The sequence below is a fragment of the Lemur catta genome, chromosome 9, assembly GCF_020740605.2.
Source record: "Lemur catta isolate mLemCat1 chromosome 9, mLemCat1.pri, whole genome shotgun sequence".
Taxonomy (NCBI): Eukaryota; Metazoa; Chordata; class Mammalia; order Primates; family Lemuridae; genus Lemur; species Lemur catta.
The window spans coordinates 41,496,847-41,519,561 of record NC_059136.1 but is presented as its reverse complement, the minus strand read 5'-3'; the positions used below and the strand labels follow the sequence as shown (position 1 = coordinate 41,519,561).

The 22,715-nt window shown below is 32.8% G+C and overlaps 1 protein-coding gene across 2 annotated transcripts in view; it reads left to right on the top strand.

Annotated features, from left to right (window-relative positions):
• The window catches only part of LOC123645218 (MDM2 binding protein), a 64,413-nt gene that overhangs the window by 6,479 nt on the left and 35,219 nt on the right, over window positions 1–22,715 (top strand). For both annotated transcript variants that reach the window (XM_045561858.1, XM_045561857.1), the window contains exons 7-11: window positions 357–474; window positions 2,449–2,583; window positions 4,430–4,524; window positions 6,880–6,952; window positions 11,337–11,454. In XM_045561858.1, the coding sequence (XP_045417814.1) occupies window positions 357–474; window positions 2,449–2,583; window positions 4,430–4,524; window positions 6,880–6,952; window positions 11,337–11,454 (539 nt within the window). The remainder of the gene's footprint in view (window positions 1–356; window positions 475–2,448; window positions 2,584–4,429; window positions 4,525–6,879; window positions 6,953–11,336; window positions 11,455–22,715) is intronic.

Here is a 22,715-nt window from a genome sequence, read left to right as displayed (position 1 = left end):
TCAGGAAAGCAGTTCTCTTTCTCTTTTTGAAGATAAGGAACCGACATTCAGTCTGTGTGTGTGGGTGTGTGTGTATACATCTGACTCATTTAAGCTAATAATAAAAGGAAAGTGTATTTCTTTATCCTTAGTACTAAAGATAATCACTCTTAATTCATGAGGATGTTGAAATTCAATGAACATATGACAACAGCTCACTCAGAGACTGACTTAATGGGTGTGCCAAAATATTAATAGGAAAAAAATAGCAATATAAACTTTGTAGTTTTGTCTCCTAGGCTTGTAGTTAGGCATAATCGTTAAATTTAAATAAAATATAACATCCTGTATTTAATTATTATAATCTTTTTTTATAGAAATTGTCAGAAAATTGCAGAATACCTTTCTGCTAATGTTGTATCCTTAGAAGACCTCAGAAATGTTATTGACTCAAAGGAATTATGGAGGGGAAAGATACAGATATGGGAAAGAAAGGTAAATGTATTACTCAGTTATCACAGTTTGCAAAGCAGGCCTTTCAACTTTATTTACAACACAGACATTTAAATCTTAATGAAAATGTACCCCATAAACATGTTCTAGAATAATACTATCTAAGTAGAACTTTGTGTGATAATGGAAATGTTCTGTATCTGTGACGATACAGTAGCCCACAAACCACATATTGCTACTGAACACTTTTTATGTGAGTAGTTCAACTGATGAACTGGATTTTTAATTTTATTTGGTTTTATGAATTTTAAATAGTCAATGTGATTATGTTTTGGGCACTGCAGTTCTAGAATGTAGCATTCTTTTTTTTTAATTTATTTTTTAATTTCAGAATATTACGTGATACAAACACTTTGGTTACATATATTGCCTTTGCACTGCCCCAGTCAGAACTATAAGTGTGCCCATCCCCCAGACAGTAACATTCCTTTAAAACATAGAATTTGATATTGGTTGAGTTGATGTTGTTTATCCAGATAGCTTTATTTTATTGCATATGTAAACTACTGGAAAAACTTATCTTACTACCTGAGGTAATCTCTGCTGTCTGCTAACCAGCTCTCTGATTTTGAACATTTTTTTAACTATATTAGACCCCATATTTCTCAACTATAAGATCAGAATATTATATTAGGTGGACCCTTCTAGTCCTGAATTTCTGTGAGGCTAAGATTCCATTTTGCCATCTCTTACTATGAAGGAATAACATGTTTGGTGGTTTTTATAAGTTGTGTCCATTTTGGAATAAGTACTCCTAGTAATTTATGTATTTTTGTAGGTAGGCAAAACTAAACTAAGAAAGTTTTTTAACGTTTGTTTAGGGTGGCATGGGAGCATGCATAGGCCTTTGTGTTCTTCTAAAGTTTTTTTGTGCTAATTACTAGATATTTTTTCCCTTTCCAATTCATCCTTAATAATGGTTTAATAAGACCTCTAAGTAGACAACAGGAATTAATGTGGCTGGATCTGTCTTGTTGATTTGTATGTTGGCTTATCCTAATCTCAGGAAGGTTAAATCTTAGGTAAACTTTCTCTGTAAGTATTTTAATATAGAAAAACCTACATAGCCAAGTGGGAGAACAGAAGATACGATTTGCTAGAATTGTTTTTGTGTACATTTTTTGAAACTGCATGTAAAGTTCTTTTTATGTGATGCTTTTATTCTTATGAATGGGAAATTAGATATCCATATTTCCACAGGATGCATTTTAGAACTTGAAATCACTTTTTTTGGTGAAGAATAGCTTTTTTAGCCAAGAGGCATTATAGATATAGATTCTAGAGTTATATTGCCTACAATCAAGTCCCAGCTCTTTTTCTTTCTAGTTTTGTATGACATACTGGGGTAATGCTTAGCATCTTGGTGCCACAGTTGTGTTCTTCTGTAAGATGATGATAATTATAGTTCCTATCATAGATTTTTATGAGGATTAAATTACTTAAAGCACAAAGTAACTGCTCAGTAAGTGTTAGCTATCATTATTGTTGCTGCTACCATTACTATTATTAGCATCCTCACTACTGTTACAACTTTTGTAGCAATTCATCTTTTCATCAACAACATAGATTGAAAGCAAACTATGTGTGAGACACGGTACTAAGAATCTGGTAATGAATAATACAGACAGCTTCTGTCTTTGCATAAATTACAGATTGGTGGGAAGCCAGATATTGAACAATGCAAAAGAGGTATTTGGTCCTGTGGTTGCATAGAATGGGCTTAACATACCCTTGCCAGCTGGTGAAGGGTTAAAGAGAGCTTTTCATGAAAAATTGATGTCTAAGTTGAAATAGAAAGAATGTGTACCTAAATGTAAGAACCACACTTTGAGCTGAGGAATCAAAAATAAATTTATACATGGCTTTCCGCTTAACTTTTACATTATAATAAGATTTATTAATTTTTGTAGCATTATTCATGATGCTTGTAACTATGTTCTCTTGGTTTCTTTTCAGTTTGGATTTGAAATTAGTTTTCCTGAATTTTGTTTAAAGGGAGTCACACCTAAGAATTTTAATACATCTAATTTAAATACTGGCTTTCTTGCCAAAAAGATAATACCATTAAAGGATAAGAATATTTTGCCAAAGGTAATTGTGTTTAATTTTTATTGTAGTCATTCATTTGTGTGTATTTTTGTTCCTATAAAATATGTTTCAATCTTGACTTGGTATTACCAATATATGTACTTAAGTATGCTTATTAGCATAATTTTTAATATAATTAATTACATAAGTTACACTGTGTTATCATCATTAAATGTTGGTGAAACTGTCATTGTTTTAGATTTTTTTAAATATGTGATTATAGTACCTTTAAATCAGCGTAGGCCTGAAACCACCTTTGGTTTTGACTTTACTATGTGACTTTTCTAAAACTCAGTTTGGAGAGAATATGACATAGTGGGAAGAGCTTTAATGTTAGGTAGACCTTGGTTTGGAACCTGACTGTCACTCATGTGGTGTTGGGTATAATCTTGGGTAAAACTGATTAACTCATTTGTGAAGTGGGGGCAATAATAGCATGCTTATCTTACAAAGTTATGAGGATTAAATGAGCTAAGAGAATAACATCTGACACAGTACCTGACATACGCTTAATTTACAGTGTAAGAAGTATTAATTCTCATCCCATATCTCTTCTACATGTTTTCTTAAAATGCAAGTAATCATAAAATATAATAATTAGAAAAGCATTCAGTTGGCTTTTTAACATTGGAGAAATAACATAAGAGGTATTTATATGGAAGCACTTTAAAAATCTACTTTAAAAGACCCAGTGTAAGAATGTGCAAAACATTGTGGTCATGAAGTTACAAGAATATCAAATTGATGGTTAATATTTTCTGATCAAAGGGTGGTACAATAAAGGGCATAATTTCTGATGTGAGCTCATTCCCAATATTTGTTTAGAATTGCTTAATTTAAGTAACTTGCTATGGCTGTCTTTCACAGGAATATTAAATTATTTTCTAAAGATTAGAATCATAAGATTGATGACCTCAACTTCTCTTCAAGTATGAATAATATATCTAAATTTTTGCTACTATTGAAGAGAATCTTAGGGTATAACCTCTTCAATAAATTGAAGATTCACCCTCTCTGTCTCTCGCTCTGTATATGTATATACACACACCCCCACACGGTATACACACACATACTAAATGTGTGTATATGTGCATATGTCTATATATACTATATATACACATAATCATATATATTGAAATTATTCAGCTTTTTGCATGTCTAAAGCTTTGTGTAGCTTCTTCAAGATGTGTTCTCTTTCCTTTGCCCTTTATGTGAAGCATTATAGCTCCAACTATTGAAATAACTGTGCTTTACTAGATCACTGTAATTTAGTTTTAGGCGTTACCCAAAGAAGTGCAGTACTGACATTTTATTTCTCTGAATGGAGCTTTCTATGTTAATTAGCACATGGTTGACTTCACTATCTTTCTGTTTAATTTCTTCTGTCTTTTCTGCAGAATTTTTTTTTGTTTTTTGGTCTCAGCGTGCCACCCTAGTTCATCCTGGAGTGTCTTGTCTTTTTCTTTTTCGGTCCTGCTATCCTACCAGCTGAGGTTGGATGCTAATTTGTCTTCAACACTCTAGCCTCTTGGATCACCTGTCTGTCTTGCTGAAGATAAACAGCAAAAATTGAGCACTCTTGTCTTCTGTTTCTTGCCTCTTTCCATACTTATTTTCTGCTGTTAAAACTCTTTCTGGTTACTGAAAGATCTCCATGTCTCTCTCTCTCCTTTGGAAGGTAGTATTGAAAGAAATTCTTATCTGCTATAGAGGATTAAATGTTTTGCTTGTATAATGTGTAAAAAGTTGCCTTTAAGGTCCATTTTAAAGTTTTTATCCCTTAATCACTTAATTATTTACTGTCATTAATAATATTTAATGTATTATATAATTTCAATTTCTTTTGTAGGTTTTCCATTATTACAGCCCTGCTTTGGAATTTGTACAGATGGTAAAATTATCAGATCTGCCCTCCTGCTATATGTCAGACATTGAATTTGAGTTGTATCCTTTCGTTTGTTCCTTTTAGATTACATTTTCTGTATGTTCTGGTATTGTCATGTAAATATATTAATATGTTAAGTGTACACTTATTTTTATTTCATTGTATTTATTGTTTTAATGTTGATGTCTAAGAGTCCATATTGTTGGATTTGCAGGGGAAGGAAGTTCTTGCTTTTTCCACATCCTATATCCTAAACCTATCCTATCTCCCTAGGCAAGCACCTTTATTTTCATGCAGTATTTATTATTTGTTGTGGGTAGAGATGTGGAAGTAATACCAGAAGTGATTGAGCCTTGGTTCTTTAATGCAATTATAATGTTCTCTGCCTGAGCATAGGACCAATCCTGCTCTCTCATCTTATTTAGCATTAACTGAAATTCTGTCCTTCCCAGCACATACATATTTTATTAATTTTTTTAATAACTTTGCTATTATTTTACTTAGTATTTAATGCTTTTTGAAAATAACTTATTTTCTGAAATCTAGAATGTGTCTTCATGCCTTCTCTATTTTTCTTGATATGTTTTTGCTGAAGAAGTCTATAATTGCAGTATATCATAGCATATAGTAAGCACTCAATAAATATTGTAGAATGAATGACTTTGTATTATATCAGCCCAAACCAAAATGCTCATTATTTGCTTCTTACAAATTCCTTTCTGCAGAAAAGGTAACATTTACAAAGGCATAGGAGAACCTCACCCAGCTGAGTACTGTTTGTAGTGTACCATCACTAAACAGTGTTTTGTTTTTGGGGGGATGGAGAGAGTTGCTAAGAGATCAGATTGGAGAGCCTTTTCAGATTGATCAGATCCTAAAAGACCTCATATATCATGATTGGGAGTTAAGTTCTGTCCTAAAGATGATGAGGACCCATAAAAGGATTATAAACCAGGGAGTGGCTCAATCAGAAGTAAATTTTAGATCATGCTGGTGTGATTTTGAAGAACTTAGTAGAGCTTGAATGAAAGAAGTGGCATTTGGAATGGAGAGCCAGGGAAAAGTACATAAAATCTACAAAACATCACGATTTATTACATACAGGAAGAGTGAGAAGGCCGGAGGAATGTAGGTGATCCCCTATGTTGAAATTGGTGCCACTAGTTGTGATAACATGAAAAGAAGAGCCCTTTTCATAGAAGGAGAGGAATTCAAGTTTGGGTAGTTTGAGTAGTAATATATAATAAGTAGTTTTAAAAATTTTTATCCATTGTACATTACTGTTTAGAACCATGTAGCCAACATGCTACCTGGCAATATAACTGCAGGTGTTAGTTTCGGATATAAGCTATCATCAGTTCTTCTTTTCTCTTCATCTATTAGCTTGTAGGTCAGAAGCTAGATAACAATTGACATAATTGTCCCATATTAGAACCATGCCTTAGGTTTTCAAACTGTCCACTAAGGAAAATCTAGAACTTAGAGAAAGCTCTTTAGGTAATGGGATTGGAAGATAAGTTGAGTGGGCATGGCTCTGGGCCCTTTCTGACTACAACCAGAGCAGAACCTTTTCTCTCTTTTCTAAATATTGGGCTTCCAGGTAAGATGTACTTGCAGAAAGCTGTCTGCATCAAAAAGTTTTGAAAAGCACACTTTAAACTGTTTTCATGGTACCACCTCACATTTAGATATTTGACTATTTGTTTTTAAATAAAATTCAGCATACTTTTTTTGCTGTTTTAAGAAAAGTTCAACTTGCAAAAAAAAAATGTTCTCCCTCAAGTACTTCTGAAATAGTCAGAGGACTTCGTAGTATTGCTACTCATTACTTATAGGGTAGGGAGGAGGGAGGAATGTTAGGAATCTGTAGAGAAAAACAATAATTTATAAACTTATGAAATGTTCAGATGTTTCTTCTGCTATCAACATGATTGATATATAAGTACCAGTCAGCTGATATATCTTTTTATATACTTAAGTAAATATAAATGCTACCACGTATATGTGGAAATATTCAACATGTTTTAAGCTTTTTTAAGAATGTATCTGTAAGAATTTTTAGAAATATACCTAAGAACAGAACATCTTGTATAAAAAGAAATGGATGTTGGTTGGAAATAAACACTAGCATAGTGTTCTTGAATTTTTGTAAAGCTACAGGCTTTACAAATTTCTTGTTCTGATAGTTTATAGTACTGCTATTCACAGTAGAAGTATTTCTCATTATATTTTCAGAATCAAATAATCAGAAAAATAATTGTCCTTAAAGAAAGGAATAATTGTTAATTCTTACAGTTAAATTTTTTAATAAATGAATTTAAGCAACTTGTGAGAATTAAAATAATCAAACTTATTTGAGGAAGTAAATTGTTTCAGAGTTACCATTCCGTCATTTCTTTAACTCCTTAGTACAGAGGACTGACAAAAAACAATACCAAACAGAATTCTGCATTGCTGTTGGAGCAGATTTCTTCTCTGTGTGGCAAGGTATAGAGGGTTTTTTTTTTTTTTTGGTTTTTGATCTTAGCCAAAAGGCTGAGAAGCGATGGTTTTTTGTTTTTGAAGGATGTGTAAGAAAAGGAAATGTATGTTATTCATCTGTTTTTGCTTAATGAATTGGTTTCCTTAAAATAATGTGACGTAATTTTGGTCCTAATTCATATTAAGACATTTTAGACTTTTCATAATAACTCTTAAAAGTATTCTGTAGACAAAGTGACATTTTGTTTTTAGAAGAGATTTTCAGAAATAAGCTTTCTTACTTGTGATTGCTTTAAAGTTTTAACATTTTACACTTTATTGTTAACCTATTCCAACATCTGATTTCAATTCTGTGAGAAGACATTCATATCTTTGCATTTTTTTTTATGGTAGGGCAGGGGTTGGAAATGAGAAAAACTTCTAAAGCTTCATTAAATTACTATTTGGAAGTTTTCAGTTTTTCTTAATTTCAATGATGTTTAGAGATTTGTAGGTATTTTAATAGTTATATATATAATGATATGATAAAATTGGTATAGTTTTACCTTTTCTAAAACTACAATATAAAGGATTTTAAGTGGAAACATCTATCTAAAGTCAAGTCCAGTTTTTAATATGAAAAAGTTTGCCTTTCTTTCTGGCTGTTTATTCAACTATTATGTTTCTATGTAAACAATTTTTAATTCACGGACTATTCATTGGCAGTATTTACATAACATTTTATTATTGTTTTAACAACAAATAGACTGTTATCAAACAATCCTGCTGGGAGAATATAATTATTGTAATTATAGCAGTTTTCGTATGATGCTATAATCAAATCTTGGTTATAATTCCATTAGAAAATTGACATAGTAAAAGAAATGCGATTTTGTTCTTAAGATGTTTGACTAGATGGTAATTTAAAATTTTGGCTTCCAGCCTCTTTTTCCATAAATTTAACAGTCTTTTGAATAATGCACCAAGGTATTTATTTGATGAGATAGCCTTTGAACAAACGATAACCCTGGCTTTCATCCTCTAAGAATATCTAATGTGCTAGATTCTGAAGTTTTAAAATTTATCTTTTATTATTTATCCAACATATATCCAATTGTGTGCTAGGGACTATATTAGATACTGGGGGCCCAGTAATGAATCATACAGATGAAGCTTCTATCCTTGTGGAGCTTAAATGGTGGTGGACAAATAGAAAACAAATAACTGCAGGTATAATAAGAACTGTGAAAAAAGTAAACAAACTGAGATAGGGCATAAACTGGGAGAACCTACTTCAAATAGAGATTAATAAGATCATACATTTCTATAGAATTCTTTGCATAAAAGTTTTATGAATTGGTATAGTTAAAAAAAGGTATACTAAGAAAAAAAAAATACTTTGCTCCTAGTTTAACCCAAATAGCTAAGTAGTTCTCTATGTAACCCTATCTAGTGATTTGATCTTTTGGAGCTGGAGCCTCTTTATAAATGATAAATGGTATTTATCATTTATATTAATCATCTCACCACAATTATCAAGAAAGGAAAGGAAAATGGTGTAGTAGAAAGTCTTAAGTAGAAGAACATGTACTTTAGAGAACTTGGGTTTAATTTCCAGCTCTGCCACTCACTGGCTGATAGCTTTTTGAATTGTAAACTGGAAGTATAATCATCTTGTGTTACCTATTTCAGAGTTGTAATGAAAACCAAACAGTAATATATTTTATAAACTACTAAGTATGATATAAATGATGGTTGCTAACTAATTTTTATTGTCTTTGAAGTTTGTGTTACACAATCATTGACACACATACGTGAAACAATTTCCTTAAAAGTATAAAGCACCAGATATTCTCTATCAAATTACTGAAGATATGAATTTGTAGAAATTTTATAGAGAAGTTTTATAGAGAAATTTGTAGAAATTTTAAGTCGAAATTAGATATATACCTATAATTTGTTTAATGCAGGTGTAAAATGATCCTTGATCTATCTCATTATTGAAGACAGGCAGTACTAATCCTAGAAGCAACCTAAACTTGATATTTAATAATATATTTTCAATTGCTTTATTTTAAATTTATTGTATTAGATTGTTATTTTTATTGCTTCTTGGACCATAATTATAAAATATTAGAACATGCTATTACCAGTAAGGAATAAATAAATGAGACTTTATAACTATGTTCTCACTTTACTGCAGCAAAAGGAATAATTTTTGAGAACATATATAACTTAGACAATAAATCCCTAAATGTGAAGCAGTTTATTTTTCTTTTAATTTATCTTTTACATTTTTAGGGGAAAAAAGTTTTGAATTGTATGCTTATTCCTTGAAATAATTCTAGTGCTTTGTAACTTTTGGTTTTCATTTACTTATTCAACATTTAATTTTTTTACTGCCTATTATGTGCCAGATGCTTGTTCTAGATATTGGTGGATAAGACCCTTCCTCAGGAAACTGGTGCTTAATTCTTGTGATTTATGTGATCCTCAGTCATCTAAGCTTAAAAAAATTATCTATCTATCTAGCTATCTCTATGATTAGCCCCAGAATATAAATAAAAGCTTCTTGGATTAAAGCTTATTTTACTAATAATTAAGCTAGATTAAGAAAACACAAGATAGGATTGTTAATGAGTCACAATGTTTATTAATCTTAAGGCCAAGAAATATTTCTTTAAAGAGAGGAATTTGCAAAGCTAGAAACATGATTTTCATAGTGTCTGCTTTTAGGGAGGACCTACTTAGAAGATTGAATCCAGGTTTTTGAAACCCAGATTTGAAATGCTCTTTGGCTTTTGTATTCTGAAGGTAGAATGATATGGCCTAAACAGATCATCCTCCAGTCTCTCAGAGGTTATCTAATGATTAGTGTATCAGTGAGAACAAGTTATCAGAATCCAAGTTTGTTCAAAATGCAGTATGAGCAATTGGCAAATTTATTTTGTAGGGAATTATAGTTTGTGTGTTTTAGAAATGTTTATTTGCATATTTGTAGCAGATGTTTAATCAACATTAGACTGTTTCAAAAATGTGGCCACTTCTTCAGCTAATGAGTCATAGCACATTTATTCAGGCTATCATGTATTGAACTGCGTTTAGCATCCCTAAAATGTTGAGAAAACTATAACTGAGACCCAATCTGGCAATTCACATTACAGCTTTATTGACCTTTTGGACCATATAATCTTGTCATGCACTTTGGACAATGAAGTCTTATGTATGCAAGAAAGATGAACTGAGATTTAATGTTGAGAAAATTAGACCTAATCTTTTATATTTAATGATTATTTTCTATTGCTAAATATTTTTAATTTCTAAAACTTAATTATATAAATGTTTGACTTTAAAAAAGATTATGGCTATACTAATAAAGAAAAATAAGCATATTTCTTTTTACTTTCCTTATTTAGTTCCTAAAATATTTATTTTTATATCTGTTAACTAAGAATGTATAAGTAAATGTAATAAATAGCAATAAAATAGCACATTAAAATATGAATATTGCATATCTTATGTAATCAGTCTATCTATATAGGACTTAATTAAAGATCTTTGGCAAATGCCTTGCCTAAATTTCCCCATAGTTTTTAAAAGAACCTAATACTTTTTATTGGGATATGCTGATTGATGTAGCTACATTTCTAAAATAACAGGCAAAATATAGCTTTTCAGAATTGCAATCTGTTTTATTTAGCCCTTAATCAAACTGAGAATTTACCTGAATATATTATGATGATTTTATTCAACAAATATTTAATGAACATCTATGTCCCTAACCCTGGGAATACAAAGATGAATAAACTTGGTTTGCTTATAAATCAGTCAGAAGCTACAGTGTTTGCTAACATATAATTCATTGTCTTCTCTGCAGTTTTTACCTATTAGCATTAAATCTCTGATTTCTAGAAACAAAAGTTTCTAAATTGCCTTCAGATGTGTTCCAATTTTGATGTCAGAACAATAATCCATCCAGTGAAAAGATTGTAAGACTATGGTTGAATATGACATCTTAGGACATCTATGTAAGGCTGGTAGAACTTTCAGCTCTATGTGTTCTGTAGGTATACAAAGAAATTACTTCCATGACCAGAACTTGAAGCAAATATTGTGAACAACAAGGTTTTCAGAGATGTATACCTTAGTGGAAAAGGGAAGCATGTACCTTTGAATGCTGTTTTCTATTTTTGTTTGTCTGCATTGTGGCTTTTGGTTTGTTTTTTTTGGACAGAGGGTGGAACATTGTTCTTATTTTTTTAGCTTATATAGCAGAGTTGTTGGGGTAGGGAGCATTTCTAAATATGTGTTAAATAGGTGAAGTATGTGTGAAAAATACGAGTGTCAAATGGTACTATTCAAGAATGAATCTCAGTATGCAATCAATAAAAATATGTTCTGTTCTGTCCAGGTTGGTGCTCTTTTTGTATTGCCATGTACTGTTAGTAACATACTTATTCCACCTCCCAACCAACTCAGTTCAAGAAAATGGAAGGAATATATAGCTAAAAAGCCTAAAACAATCAGTGGTAAGTAGTAAATCTTTAAATTGTTGATGCAACATAGATAATGTATTCATCAAATTTGAAGTGAAGATAAATTTGTTTATAAGAAAATAGTATTTCATATTATTACTACTGATTAAAAAGAATATAATTATTTTAAGGTTTTTAATTATACCTAACAACCTACTGTAACATAAAGTATCATAACCATATTCGTTAAAAATGTCAGTGATCTAAAGGCAGAACTTTTGGTTCATTAGATAGCTAATTTTGTTGAACATCGGTTTCTTAGAGACATTTCATGAATCGAATTTGTGAAAATAAAGTGCTTCATTTATTATATGATATATTAAAAAAACAAACCTGTGATTACAATTTTCTGCAGAAATTACTAGACCTTGCTTAACAGCTTAACTGTGTTACACAGTGTTCTAAGTACTGTCCTTTAGAAATATTTATTCATTTAATATTTATAATAACTCTTTATACTTATTTTTATCACCATTTTACAGATGAGGAACTTGGGGCTTGGAGAAGTTACAGAGCTGTTGTAGAACCTATATAGAACCTATCAGCTCTGCCAATTAATAGCTCTATAGCTTCTCCAAGGATTTGAATCTGTGCTGTATGCTCTTTACCACTCTACTATGTTGCCTCTCTAATAATCTAGTATGTTCAAGATGTCACTATAAAAATGAAATGTTACCTTCTGTTATAAAATCAGAGATTAAGTTCAAATTATAGTTATTTCATGAGGTAATTGTCTCAAAATGTTAAAGTTACTTTCCCAAAGTCACATAGCCAGTTAAAGTGTATTCCTTCATACTTTTGTTTGGATATAAGTGCCTTTTTTTTTAAATTGAACAATAATTTGTTTAAATTTTTTTGAGCTTCTAGTTAGTTTTTGTGACCCATGATGTGATGGGACTAATAGCTGTAATTGAAACACTTGTGCCAGAAATATTGTGAAGAAATCTATAGAAAAACTCCACAGAGCCCTAGAATTCCAAGGAATACAATTTTAAAATCAGCTATTTACACAGTACTGCAGAGGAAATAGGGGAGATACTGAATTCCATTTTAGCAAATGTTGAATTTGAAATGCAGGTAAGTTATCTGTGTGGAAATTTAAATCTAGAGTTTGAAACTTAGTTCTAGATCTCTAGAGAATAGTCGTGGCTGGGGATTTAGATTTTGAGTTTACCAGCAGTTTTGTTTATTTGTTGTATAATAGACCACCCTAAAATTTAGTGGCTTAAAATAGGCAACATTTTGTTTGCTCATGGTTCTGCAATCTAAGCCACCTCAGCAGGCTAGTTCTTCTACTTATCTTCCCAGTGGTCATTCATTGTGCTGCACTGGACTTGTGGGTTGTTTGGAGGTTGAGTTTAGCTGGTCTGCAGAGCTAACTGGCTTTCTGTCTTTCTGTAGTCCCAGAGCCTTTTCCTTGCCACATGCCTCTTCACATGATCTCTCCAGCAGGTTAGCTGGAATTTTTACCTGGTGGCTCAGGACAAACACATGAAGTTGAAGCTGCCAAGATGTTTTAAGGCTTAGTTCCAGAACTGGCTGAGTCTCACTCCTGCTCCATTCTATTATTTAAAGCTAGTCACTGAATGGCCCAGCTTCAAGGGGGAGGTGATTATCCAAAGGTGTGAATAAATGGGAAGCCTCTTCACTGATGAAAAAAGCTACCATAGGTGCATACAGGTGATAATTAGGAAAGGTTGAAAAAAAATAATACATAAAAAACATGGTAGATGGACACTTGGGTTGTTTCTCCATCTTTGCAACTGTGAATTGTGCTGCTATAAACATTTGAGTGCAGATGTCTCTTTTATAGAATGTCTTTTGTTCTTTTGGGTAGATGCCCAGTAATGGGATTGTTGGATCAAATGGTAGATCTACTTGTATCTCTTTAAGGTGTCTCCATATTGCTTTCCACAGAGGTTGCACTAGTTTGCAGTCCCACCAGCAGTGTATGAGTGTTCCTAACTCTCCGCATCCATGCCAACATTTATTGTTTTGGGACTTTTTGATAAAGGCCATTCTCACTGGAGATAAGTGATATCTCATTTTTTATTTGCATTTCCCTGATGATTAGAGATGTTGAGCATTTTTTCATGTTTGTTGGCCATTAATAAAATGTGGTATATGTATACCATGGAGGACTATTCAGCTATAAGAAACAATGGTGATATAGCACCTCTTGTATTTTCCTGGATAGAGGTAGAACCCATTCTACTAAGTGAAGTATCCCAAGAATGGAAAAATAAGCACCACATGTACTCTCCATCAAATTGGTTTCACTAATCAACACCTAAGTGCACATATAGGAATAACATTTATCAGGTGTTGGACTTGGGGGGTGGTGGGGGGTAAGGGCAATATACGTAACCTAAACATTTGTACCCCCATAATATGCTGAAATAAAAAAAAAATACATGGCCAGAGAAGAGAGCCAAGAATAGAGTCTTTTGAAATACAGTGGTCCCTTGGTATCCACAGGGGATTGGCTCTAGGACTCCTGCAGATACCAAAATCCATGATGCTTAAGTGTCTTATGTAAAATGGAGTAGTAATTGGATATAATCTATGCATATTCTCCTGTGTACTTTAAATCATCTTATTACTTATAGTGTCTATACAGTGTAAATGCTATATGAATAGTTGTTATACTTCATTATTTTTTAAATTTGTATTTTTTTATTATTGTATTGTTATTTATTGGTTTTTTTTTCCCTAATGTTTTCAATCAATAGTTGGTTGAATCCATGATGTGAAACCCACAGATATGGAGGGCCAGCTATACCTGCATTTAAGATGAAAGTGGAGGAAAAGTTAGGAAATGATTTAGTAAATGGTCTTTTGAAGTCCCTAGTGAGTTATCATTAACATCCTCATCAAAATACCATTTGTATAGGATATAATGCAAAGTATGGGAAATAAAGGAGAGTCTAACTGGGTTCCTGCACTTGAGGAAGTAGATTCATGGTCTTTTTCTTTGTGAAATTTATAGTCAAGTGAGGAATATACTTTGAAAAATAATTATCAGCCAGTTTAGCTGACAATATGAAGGCAAAGTGGAGAGCACTTCCAGAGTGTATGACCTAACATAGCCTTAATAAGAGCTCAAGGAAGAGACATTATTAATATAACTTTTTGCACCATATTAGTGAATGAAAATGTACAGCTTTAACCCTTCTCACCTACCCTCAAGGAACAATTGTATATTTAGTGATTTTGGCAGGTGCTAAAACAAAATCAGAAATAGATTTGCTGGATGACAATATAGTCAATTTCACTTATACTACATGAAATCATGGGATAATAATTATCCATTTCATAGCATTATGTATGTATAAGGACAATTAGACATATGTAATCAATTATATTAACATCTAGTAAATAAATTTTGAGTATATTCTGGACAGCCTATTATTTATTTTTTCTCTTGTGATTTTTGTCCAACTTCAAACAGCCATTATGTTGAAGGTCCTAATTTTAAAGTAACTTAATGATTTAGCATTTACTCTTGAGGGGTTGCATGATTTTCATTGCAACTTGAGGAAAATGTCATGTGGCTTAATGTGACTTTTTAAAATTATCACCTCTTGAAATTTGAGGATTAATATCAGTAACTTCTGAATAAGAATAAGACATATATCACATGATAATCTTGAAGACAGATTGTTGACTACTGATTAGGCTGGATCATTTAGGGCTGATTAAGCTCACACTTTACAGTATTTTTTTTTATCTTAGAAGTAGAAACAAAGTAAAACCGGACAGTTGATTATTAAGTTCTATTCTACCCATAACCCTTTCTGTAAGGGAAATTCTTATCTCAAAAGAACTTTTTTTGTAAAAATAGAGAAGCTAAGTTTTAGCTAGTGTAAAAGTTTCAATAAGTCTTGCACCTGGAAAACTTGGTATCCCTGTCCTAGTACCATTAGTAATAGCCTTTCTCACTATCCCAAATAGTATATCAACTCTCAAGATCATTGTCCTACACTATAACTCTTGTTTCTCTATAACCTACTGGTTTATGCACAGTTATTCTCTCTTGTTGCTCTGCGTGTCCCAGAGTCTTCAAACTAACTTTGTACTATTTCCTAAAACTATTCCCTGATTTTATTCCTTTGTGACCTTATTCATCCATTCAGTCAGTCAGTTAGTCCTACCTTTCATTCATTTATTCTAGGTGCTAGGAATACAGTGGTGAAAACTTTTAACCAACTCAACTGGACTGACTTTTATTGAACACTCTACTCAACATTATACTTATTCTTTTCAAGCACATATAGAACATTCTTCAGGATGCACTTATATATATATATGCTAGGCCATTAAACAAATCTCAATAAATTTAAAAGGAAAGAAATAATGCACAGTGGAGTATGCTCTCCAATTGTAATGGAATTAAGTTAGAAATCTACAACAGAAAGAAATCTGACAAATCCCTCAACTATTTGGAATTTAACACACTTCTAAATAACCTATAGGTCAAAGGAGAAGTCAAAAAAGGAAATTAGAAGGTAGGTTTCACTGAATGAATAAAATTAAAATATATCAAATGTATGGAATGCAGATAAAGCAGTACTAAGATCTTAACTGTTTATCTTAGAATGGAAGAAAGATAAAAAATCAGTAAACTAAACATCAAGCTCAAGAAGCAAGAAGACCTAATCCAAGTGAGTAGAAGGAAGAAAATAGACCAGAAATCAATGAATAAAATGTTGAGGAATATATCTACCAAAAGAACAAGAGTTGAAAACTTGTGCTACCTGATTTTATGACTATAAACTATAAAGCCACAGTGATCAAGACAGTGTGGTATTGGACTAAGGATACACAGATCAATGAAACAGTAAAGACAAAGATGCCAGGAGGAAAACACAGTGCTGGAAAAATTGGATATCCCATATATGGGTGATATTTAGACTTTACTTGAAAATAAATTTAAGAGCTAAAACTATAAAGCCTCTATAAGATAACATAGAGATATACCAAAAGCATGATCTATTCTATAAAAAAAAATTATAGATTAGAATTCACCAAAATTTAAAATATTCACTTTTTGGAAAACACTATTAAGAAAATTAAAAAAGTTACACACTAAGAGAAAATAGGTCCAATCGTATATCTGACAATGGGCAGATACATGAAAAAAATCTTGTAGTTCAATAGTAACTCAATAAGTGGGCAAAAGACTTGAATAGACATTTCACCAAAGAAGATACATGAATGGCTAATAAAGCACATGAGAAGATGCTCAACATTATGAGTCTTTGGGAAATGCAAATTACAACCAAAATGTGATTCTACAATACACTTACTAGAATGGCTCTAATTAAAAACAGTCACTATCAAATGTTGATGAGGATATGGAGAAACTGCACATCTCACACATTGTTGGTGGGGATGTAAAATAGTACAGCTACTAAGAATAACAGTTTGGCAGTTAAACTTACCATTAACTCTACAACCGAGCCTTTCATTCCTAGATACTTAGCCAGGAGAAATGAGAACATATGTTCACACAAAGGCTTGTAAGAAAATGTTTATAAAACATTCATAATGGCTAAGAACTGGAAACTATGAAAATATCCATTCACTGGTGAAATAGATAAAATTTGTTGTTGTTGTTTTTTTCATATAACAGAATACTCCTCAGCAATGAAAAGGCGTGAAGGGTTTGGGTTGTACCTGAAAAACATTATGCTAAGTGTATAAATCAAGCCAGACAAGATATTTATTGTATGATTGTTTATAAGAATTTCTGTTATAAAAGGTAAAAGGAGACAAAAAAACAGATCATTGCTTGCCTGAGGCCATAAGTGGGAGGAAGATTGACGGTAAAGGTGTGATGGAAGTTTTCCAAAACTGGATTATAATGATGGATACACAATTGTATAAATTTCACTAAATTTGTCAAGTTAGACTTTAATATATGTGCATACATGTGTAAATATACATTTAATTATACCTCGTTAAAGATCTTCATTTTTTGTAAGAATCACCTGAAGGTCCTTCAACCTAAATGCAGTGCTTTGTTTCTCTCTCTTTCAGTGATTCTTAACATTAGCTACAAATTAGAATCACCTTGACAGCTATTTTAAAAAATAGCTGGGCCCCACCTGAGAACAGTTTAATTCAAATCTCTGAGACCCAGGACATCAATAGTTTGTAAATGTACCCCAAGTGATTTTCAAGTGTCCATCCAGGATTGAGAACCTCTGCCCTAAGTGCTACTCTCTATCCCTGGGCTAGAGAATCACTGTTACCTTAGAGAGTTCTTCAAAGGCTTTGAGGCTGAAAAAGGGTTGAAAATCACTGTGTTAGGCCTTTAATTCTTTATATAGAAAATGAGGATAGTAATATTTATTGTATCTCAAATTTGTTTAAATCAAATTAGTAATGAAGGTAAACACTTTGTAAACTCTGCAGTAGCTATTATTCCGTCTAATCTTACATGATTTCTATGTCTGTAGAACAATTAAATCATTGTTCATAGTATGAGTAAGATCTTGAAATACCTTCTGACTAGCTTCTCTATTCATTGTAGCTTTCAAATTGTATATTTTACTATATTATAACTGAGAGGAAATGTATACAGTTTATCATCCTAATGTTATTTGTTTACAATAGTCATGGTGGAATTTATAAATCCTTCTGAATTTTTGTAATTTTCACATTAGGAGACTTCATATACCATTCAACAATACCACCATTTTTTTTTTTTTTTTATTTCAGCTCATCATGGAGGTACATAAATTCAGGTTATATACAATGTCCATGTCCTGCCCATCCCCCTAAGTCAGAGCCTCAAGCGTGTCCATTCACCAGACAGTTCGCCTGGCGCTCACCATGTAGTCATACCTCCATCCCCTCCCCCCACCTCCCACCTCCCCGAGTCTGCACCCTCAAGCATGACCATTCCCCAGATGGTGCGCAACGCACTCATCATGTAGGCATACACCCAGCCCCTCCCCCCACCCCCCATCTCAGTCTGATATCTAATTGGAACCCTTCCCCGATGTGCATTTAGGTGATGGTCAGGGAAACCAATTTTCTGGTGAGTACATGTGATGCTTGTTTATCCATTCTTTGGATACATCACTTAATATAATGGGTTCCAACTCTCTCCAGGAGAACCAAAGAGATGTCGTATCACCGTTATTTCTTATAGCTGAGTAATACTCCATGGTATACATATACCACAGTTTACTAATCCATTCGAATACCACCATTTTTTAAACCATTTTATATTCTTTTTAGAATTGAGCCATAGGCATTTTCTTGGACAATCTCAGTGGCAGCTAAATTTTATGCTAAATTGTTCTGAGCTTAGTCTGATGAATAAGTTGGGGGACCAAGCTATGTAATACATTTTGGAAGATGCTTTATGAATATGAAGTAATTAGATTGATTATTTTTTCTTGTGCCTCCTTAGCTGGCACTAAGGGCTCTTTCAAAAGTTGAGTCTAGAATTAAACAGTAATATCATCGTTGAAAAGAGTGTAGCCTCCTAAGACCTGTATTGAAGGCTAGATTTTATTTTGTTGTTTAACTTTTAGTATGATTATTAAAATAATTGATCGGTAAGTCAGAGTATTTACTTACCCAGAATGTCCCGTTTCCCTAAATATCCTGGGATATTTTTATTTTCCCTTACATTACATGAGATATTATTTCCCCTTTAGAATAGTACGATTTTGTTTTCATTTTAGGTAACTGTTAAAAAGAAAGGAGTGTTGTAGAATTTTAAGAACCACTAAGAAACTTATGGACGTATAATGACTTGATTATTATTATATAAGAATTAGTTTGTTAACAAAATACTAATAATAATATAAAACTTCATCATGGTTTATGTGTTATTTGTAAAATTTGGTGCAACAAGCAAACACTTGGTAGTTTCTGCTTCTCCCATTTTATCTATATAGTATATCCAGAACGTACGTATGTTTTTGGTAGAGTAGGAGCATGCAAGCCAAACATCCCCTTATTGGCTGATAAATAAGTGTAAATAGAACAGTTGAAACTGGAAAGAAATTTTCTTTTAGAATCATTTTCTCTTATTTCTTTAGGAAGAATGATGAGAGTGGAATAACTATACTAATTGTAAATCTGTTACTCTCTGCAGTGTTTACATAAAAGTTATTTAATAAGTCTTCAATTAACACCTGCCAAATCTGGAACAACATTTTTTAAAAGACTACACTGTCATTATGGTTAAGGGAGTTCTTTTTTTTTTTTTTGAGACAGAGTCTCACTCTGTTGCCCGGGCTAGAGTGCCTTGGCATCAGTCTCGCTCACAGCAACCTCAACCTCCTGGGCTCAAGCGATCCTTCTGCCTCAGCCTCCCAAGTAGCTGGGACTACAGGCATGCACCACCATGCCTGGCTAATTTTTTTCTATATATTTTTAGTTGACCTACTAATTTCTTTATATATATATATTTTTTAATAGAGACGGGGTCTCGCTCTTGCTCAGGCTGGTATCAAACTCCTAACCTTGAGTGATCCAGCTGCCTCAGCCTCCCAGAGTGCTAGGATTACAGGCGTGAGCCATGGCACCTAGCCTGGGGAGTTCTTTAAAGTAAATATTTCTTTTGAGAAAAATAAGATTGTTGTAAGTACAGGCTTCAGTGATTAAGATGCTAATGAAGGTGATGGGGGTTTAAAATAAATGTGGAAACGATGTCATAGACTGAAGAGGCACACATCACTTGAATTGGCAAAGTGCTAAGATGGTAAATGAATTGAGGTCACTGTATCTTTTGGCAAACCTTAGTTTAAAATAAAACTGGTAACAAATGTTTGTCCTTTCTAATAACCTTTCTTTAAATTTTTTTCTAAAACTGTTTATGAACAGGATTAATGTCTTTTGTTGCAATCTAATTGCAAAATTTGTTTTTTATACTTCATGATTGTCTTGAGAGCTAGGCTATAACCCCTAGTATGTTCATATTTGTGAAATACACTGTTACCATTGTAATAAAATTACAATAGTTTTTTTCTTCCTTAGCATTTTGGGATATGCATGTGTATATATATGCATAAAATTCTATATTATATAGACAATTTGACACTTTTATATACTGTGTGGTTGTCTACTATAAAGAACTTTCTTTTTGTGAGTAGAACTTTACATTCCTAAGATAAATATAAATTTTAAAAACAGCTTTATTGAGATATAATTGACATACCATACATTTTTACCTATTTAATGTATATAATTCAGTGGTTTTTCATATAATCACAGAGTTGTGTAACCATTACTGCAGTCAATTTTAAGACATTTTTATCTCCCCAGAAAGAAACCCATACCCATTAGCAGTCACTTCCCATTCCTACCACCCATCCCTTCCCCTATCCCTGGGCAACCTCTAATCTGTTTTAGTCTGTGTAGATTTGATTATTCTGAACATGTCACATACATGTAATCATACAATATTTAGTGTTTAGTGACCAGTTTCTTTCACTTAGTATAAGTTTTCAAGGTTCACCCATGTTGTAGCATGTACCAATACTTCATTCTTTTTATTGCTGAATAGTGTTCCATTGTTTGGATATACCACATTTTATTTATTCACACATAGTTGATGGACATTTGAGCTGTTGACACTTTGGGGCTATTATAAATAATGCTGCTCTGAATATACATGTACAGGTTTAAAATTATTTAGAGTGTAAATCTAAGAGTGGGTTTCCTCTTTTTTCTCTTATTAGTTTTTAATTTCACTGTATGGTGATGACAGCATGTACTTTGTATGATTTTACCCCTTTTAAGTTTATTGTATTTTTCTAATCCAGTGTTTCCATTTACTTTTTATTTTGTAATATCTATCTTTTTATTTATATTCACCTTTCTTTTCTTCTTTAAGCATGGTTTCCTTTAGTTCTTTGAACATGTTTATATTTACTTTGAAGTCTTTGTTATGTCTGACTTCTGGGGCCTCTCACAGGCATTTTTCTGTCACCTGCTTTTTCCCCCTGTGTATGTGTGACACATTCTTGTTTCTTTGCATGGCTCACAATTTTTTGATGAAAATGACATTTTAGGTAATATATTGTAGCCACTGGTTAATGATTCCCCCTTTTAGTACATTTGTTTTTGTTGTTTGTTTATTTCTTTTGTGAGTTGGCTAGGCTATTTTAACAAAATCTATTTCTTCCACAATTAAAGGCTTTGCTGTCAGTCCTCAGAGGGTGTGGCCTTCAGTGTGGCCACAGTCATTCTAGGAACACAGTGGTTTTTGTGGGACTGTCACTTTCTCTTTCCCTAATCTTTCCCTTGTCTGCCTCACTTGGTCTCACATCCAGCTGTTAGTCTCTACTAATTGCCAGCTCGTTGCTTTATTGTCATTGACGTTGCCCTGGGCCCTAAATTGCTGCACAACCATTTAAATTGCTGTTCCAGTTAAATTTGAGTAGTTTTCAAGACCAGTCTTTGAATTGGGTTCTGACACATGGATGTCTGTTCTTAGCTGTCTCTTTCCCTGTTTCTCTGTCATGAACTAGATCTTTTGCTTGTTTCTGTTAACTAAGTGAACTACCAAGTTCCTTTTATTTGCTTATTACCAAATTTCTATTGTTTTTGAGACCACCTTTAGGCTTAAACTTTCTCCACGCTCTATTTCAAATAAAGTCAGTTTCTTGGGGAAGAGTTTAGGGCTATGTTCTTAAAGTCTCTTCCCTTGGGCACTTTTCTCAGCTTGCCTATTCCAGGGCAGAGCCTGTACCCCTGTGAGGGGGTTAGGTGGAGGAAGAGAGTCCCTGAATTCATCATACTCTTCAGGAATTTAGCCTCTTCAACTCAGATTAGAGGGGATGAGAAATGCTGGCAGCCTGCCCCTCCCCATAATGTACTGTAGGCCTTGACTGAGAGCTGAGGGAAGAGAGAGAACCATCTTAGCCATACCTGTTTGCATTAGAACTTCCGTCCATCTGTGTTGGGAGTGGGTTGGGAAGAAGTAGATGGTGGCCAAAGTGCTGTAGACTCTCACAATTTTTACCTAATCTTAATATAAATTTCTGAATGAACATTTCCTTTGCTATATACCCTTCGGATAATTTTACTAGTTGTGCTTATATTGCTGGGGAGTGGGTCCACAAACTTTCTCACCCTGCCATCCCAATAACCCCTAAAATAAACTTAAGGGAAATAGAGACATAGATACTTTTTTAAAGAGGTAACTTTCACTAACCTAATATATTGATTTGGATTGGTGCAATCAGTCAGGAACAAATGTGCTTGCTTAGGGAGGATACTTGATT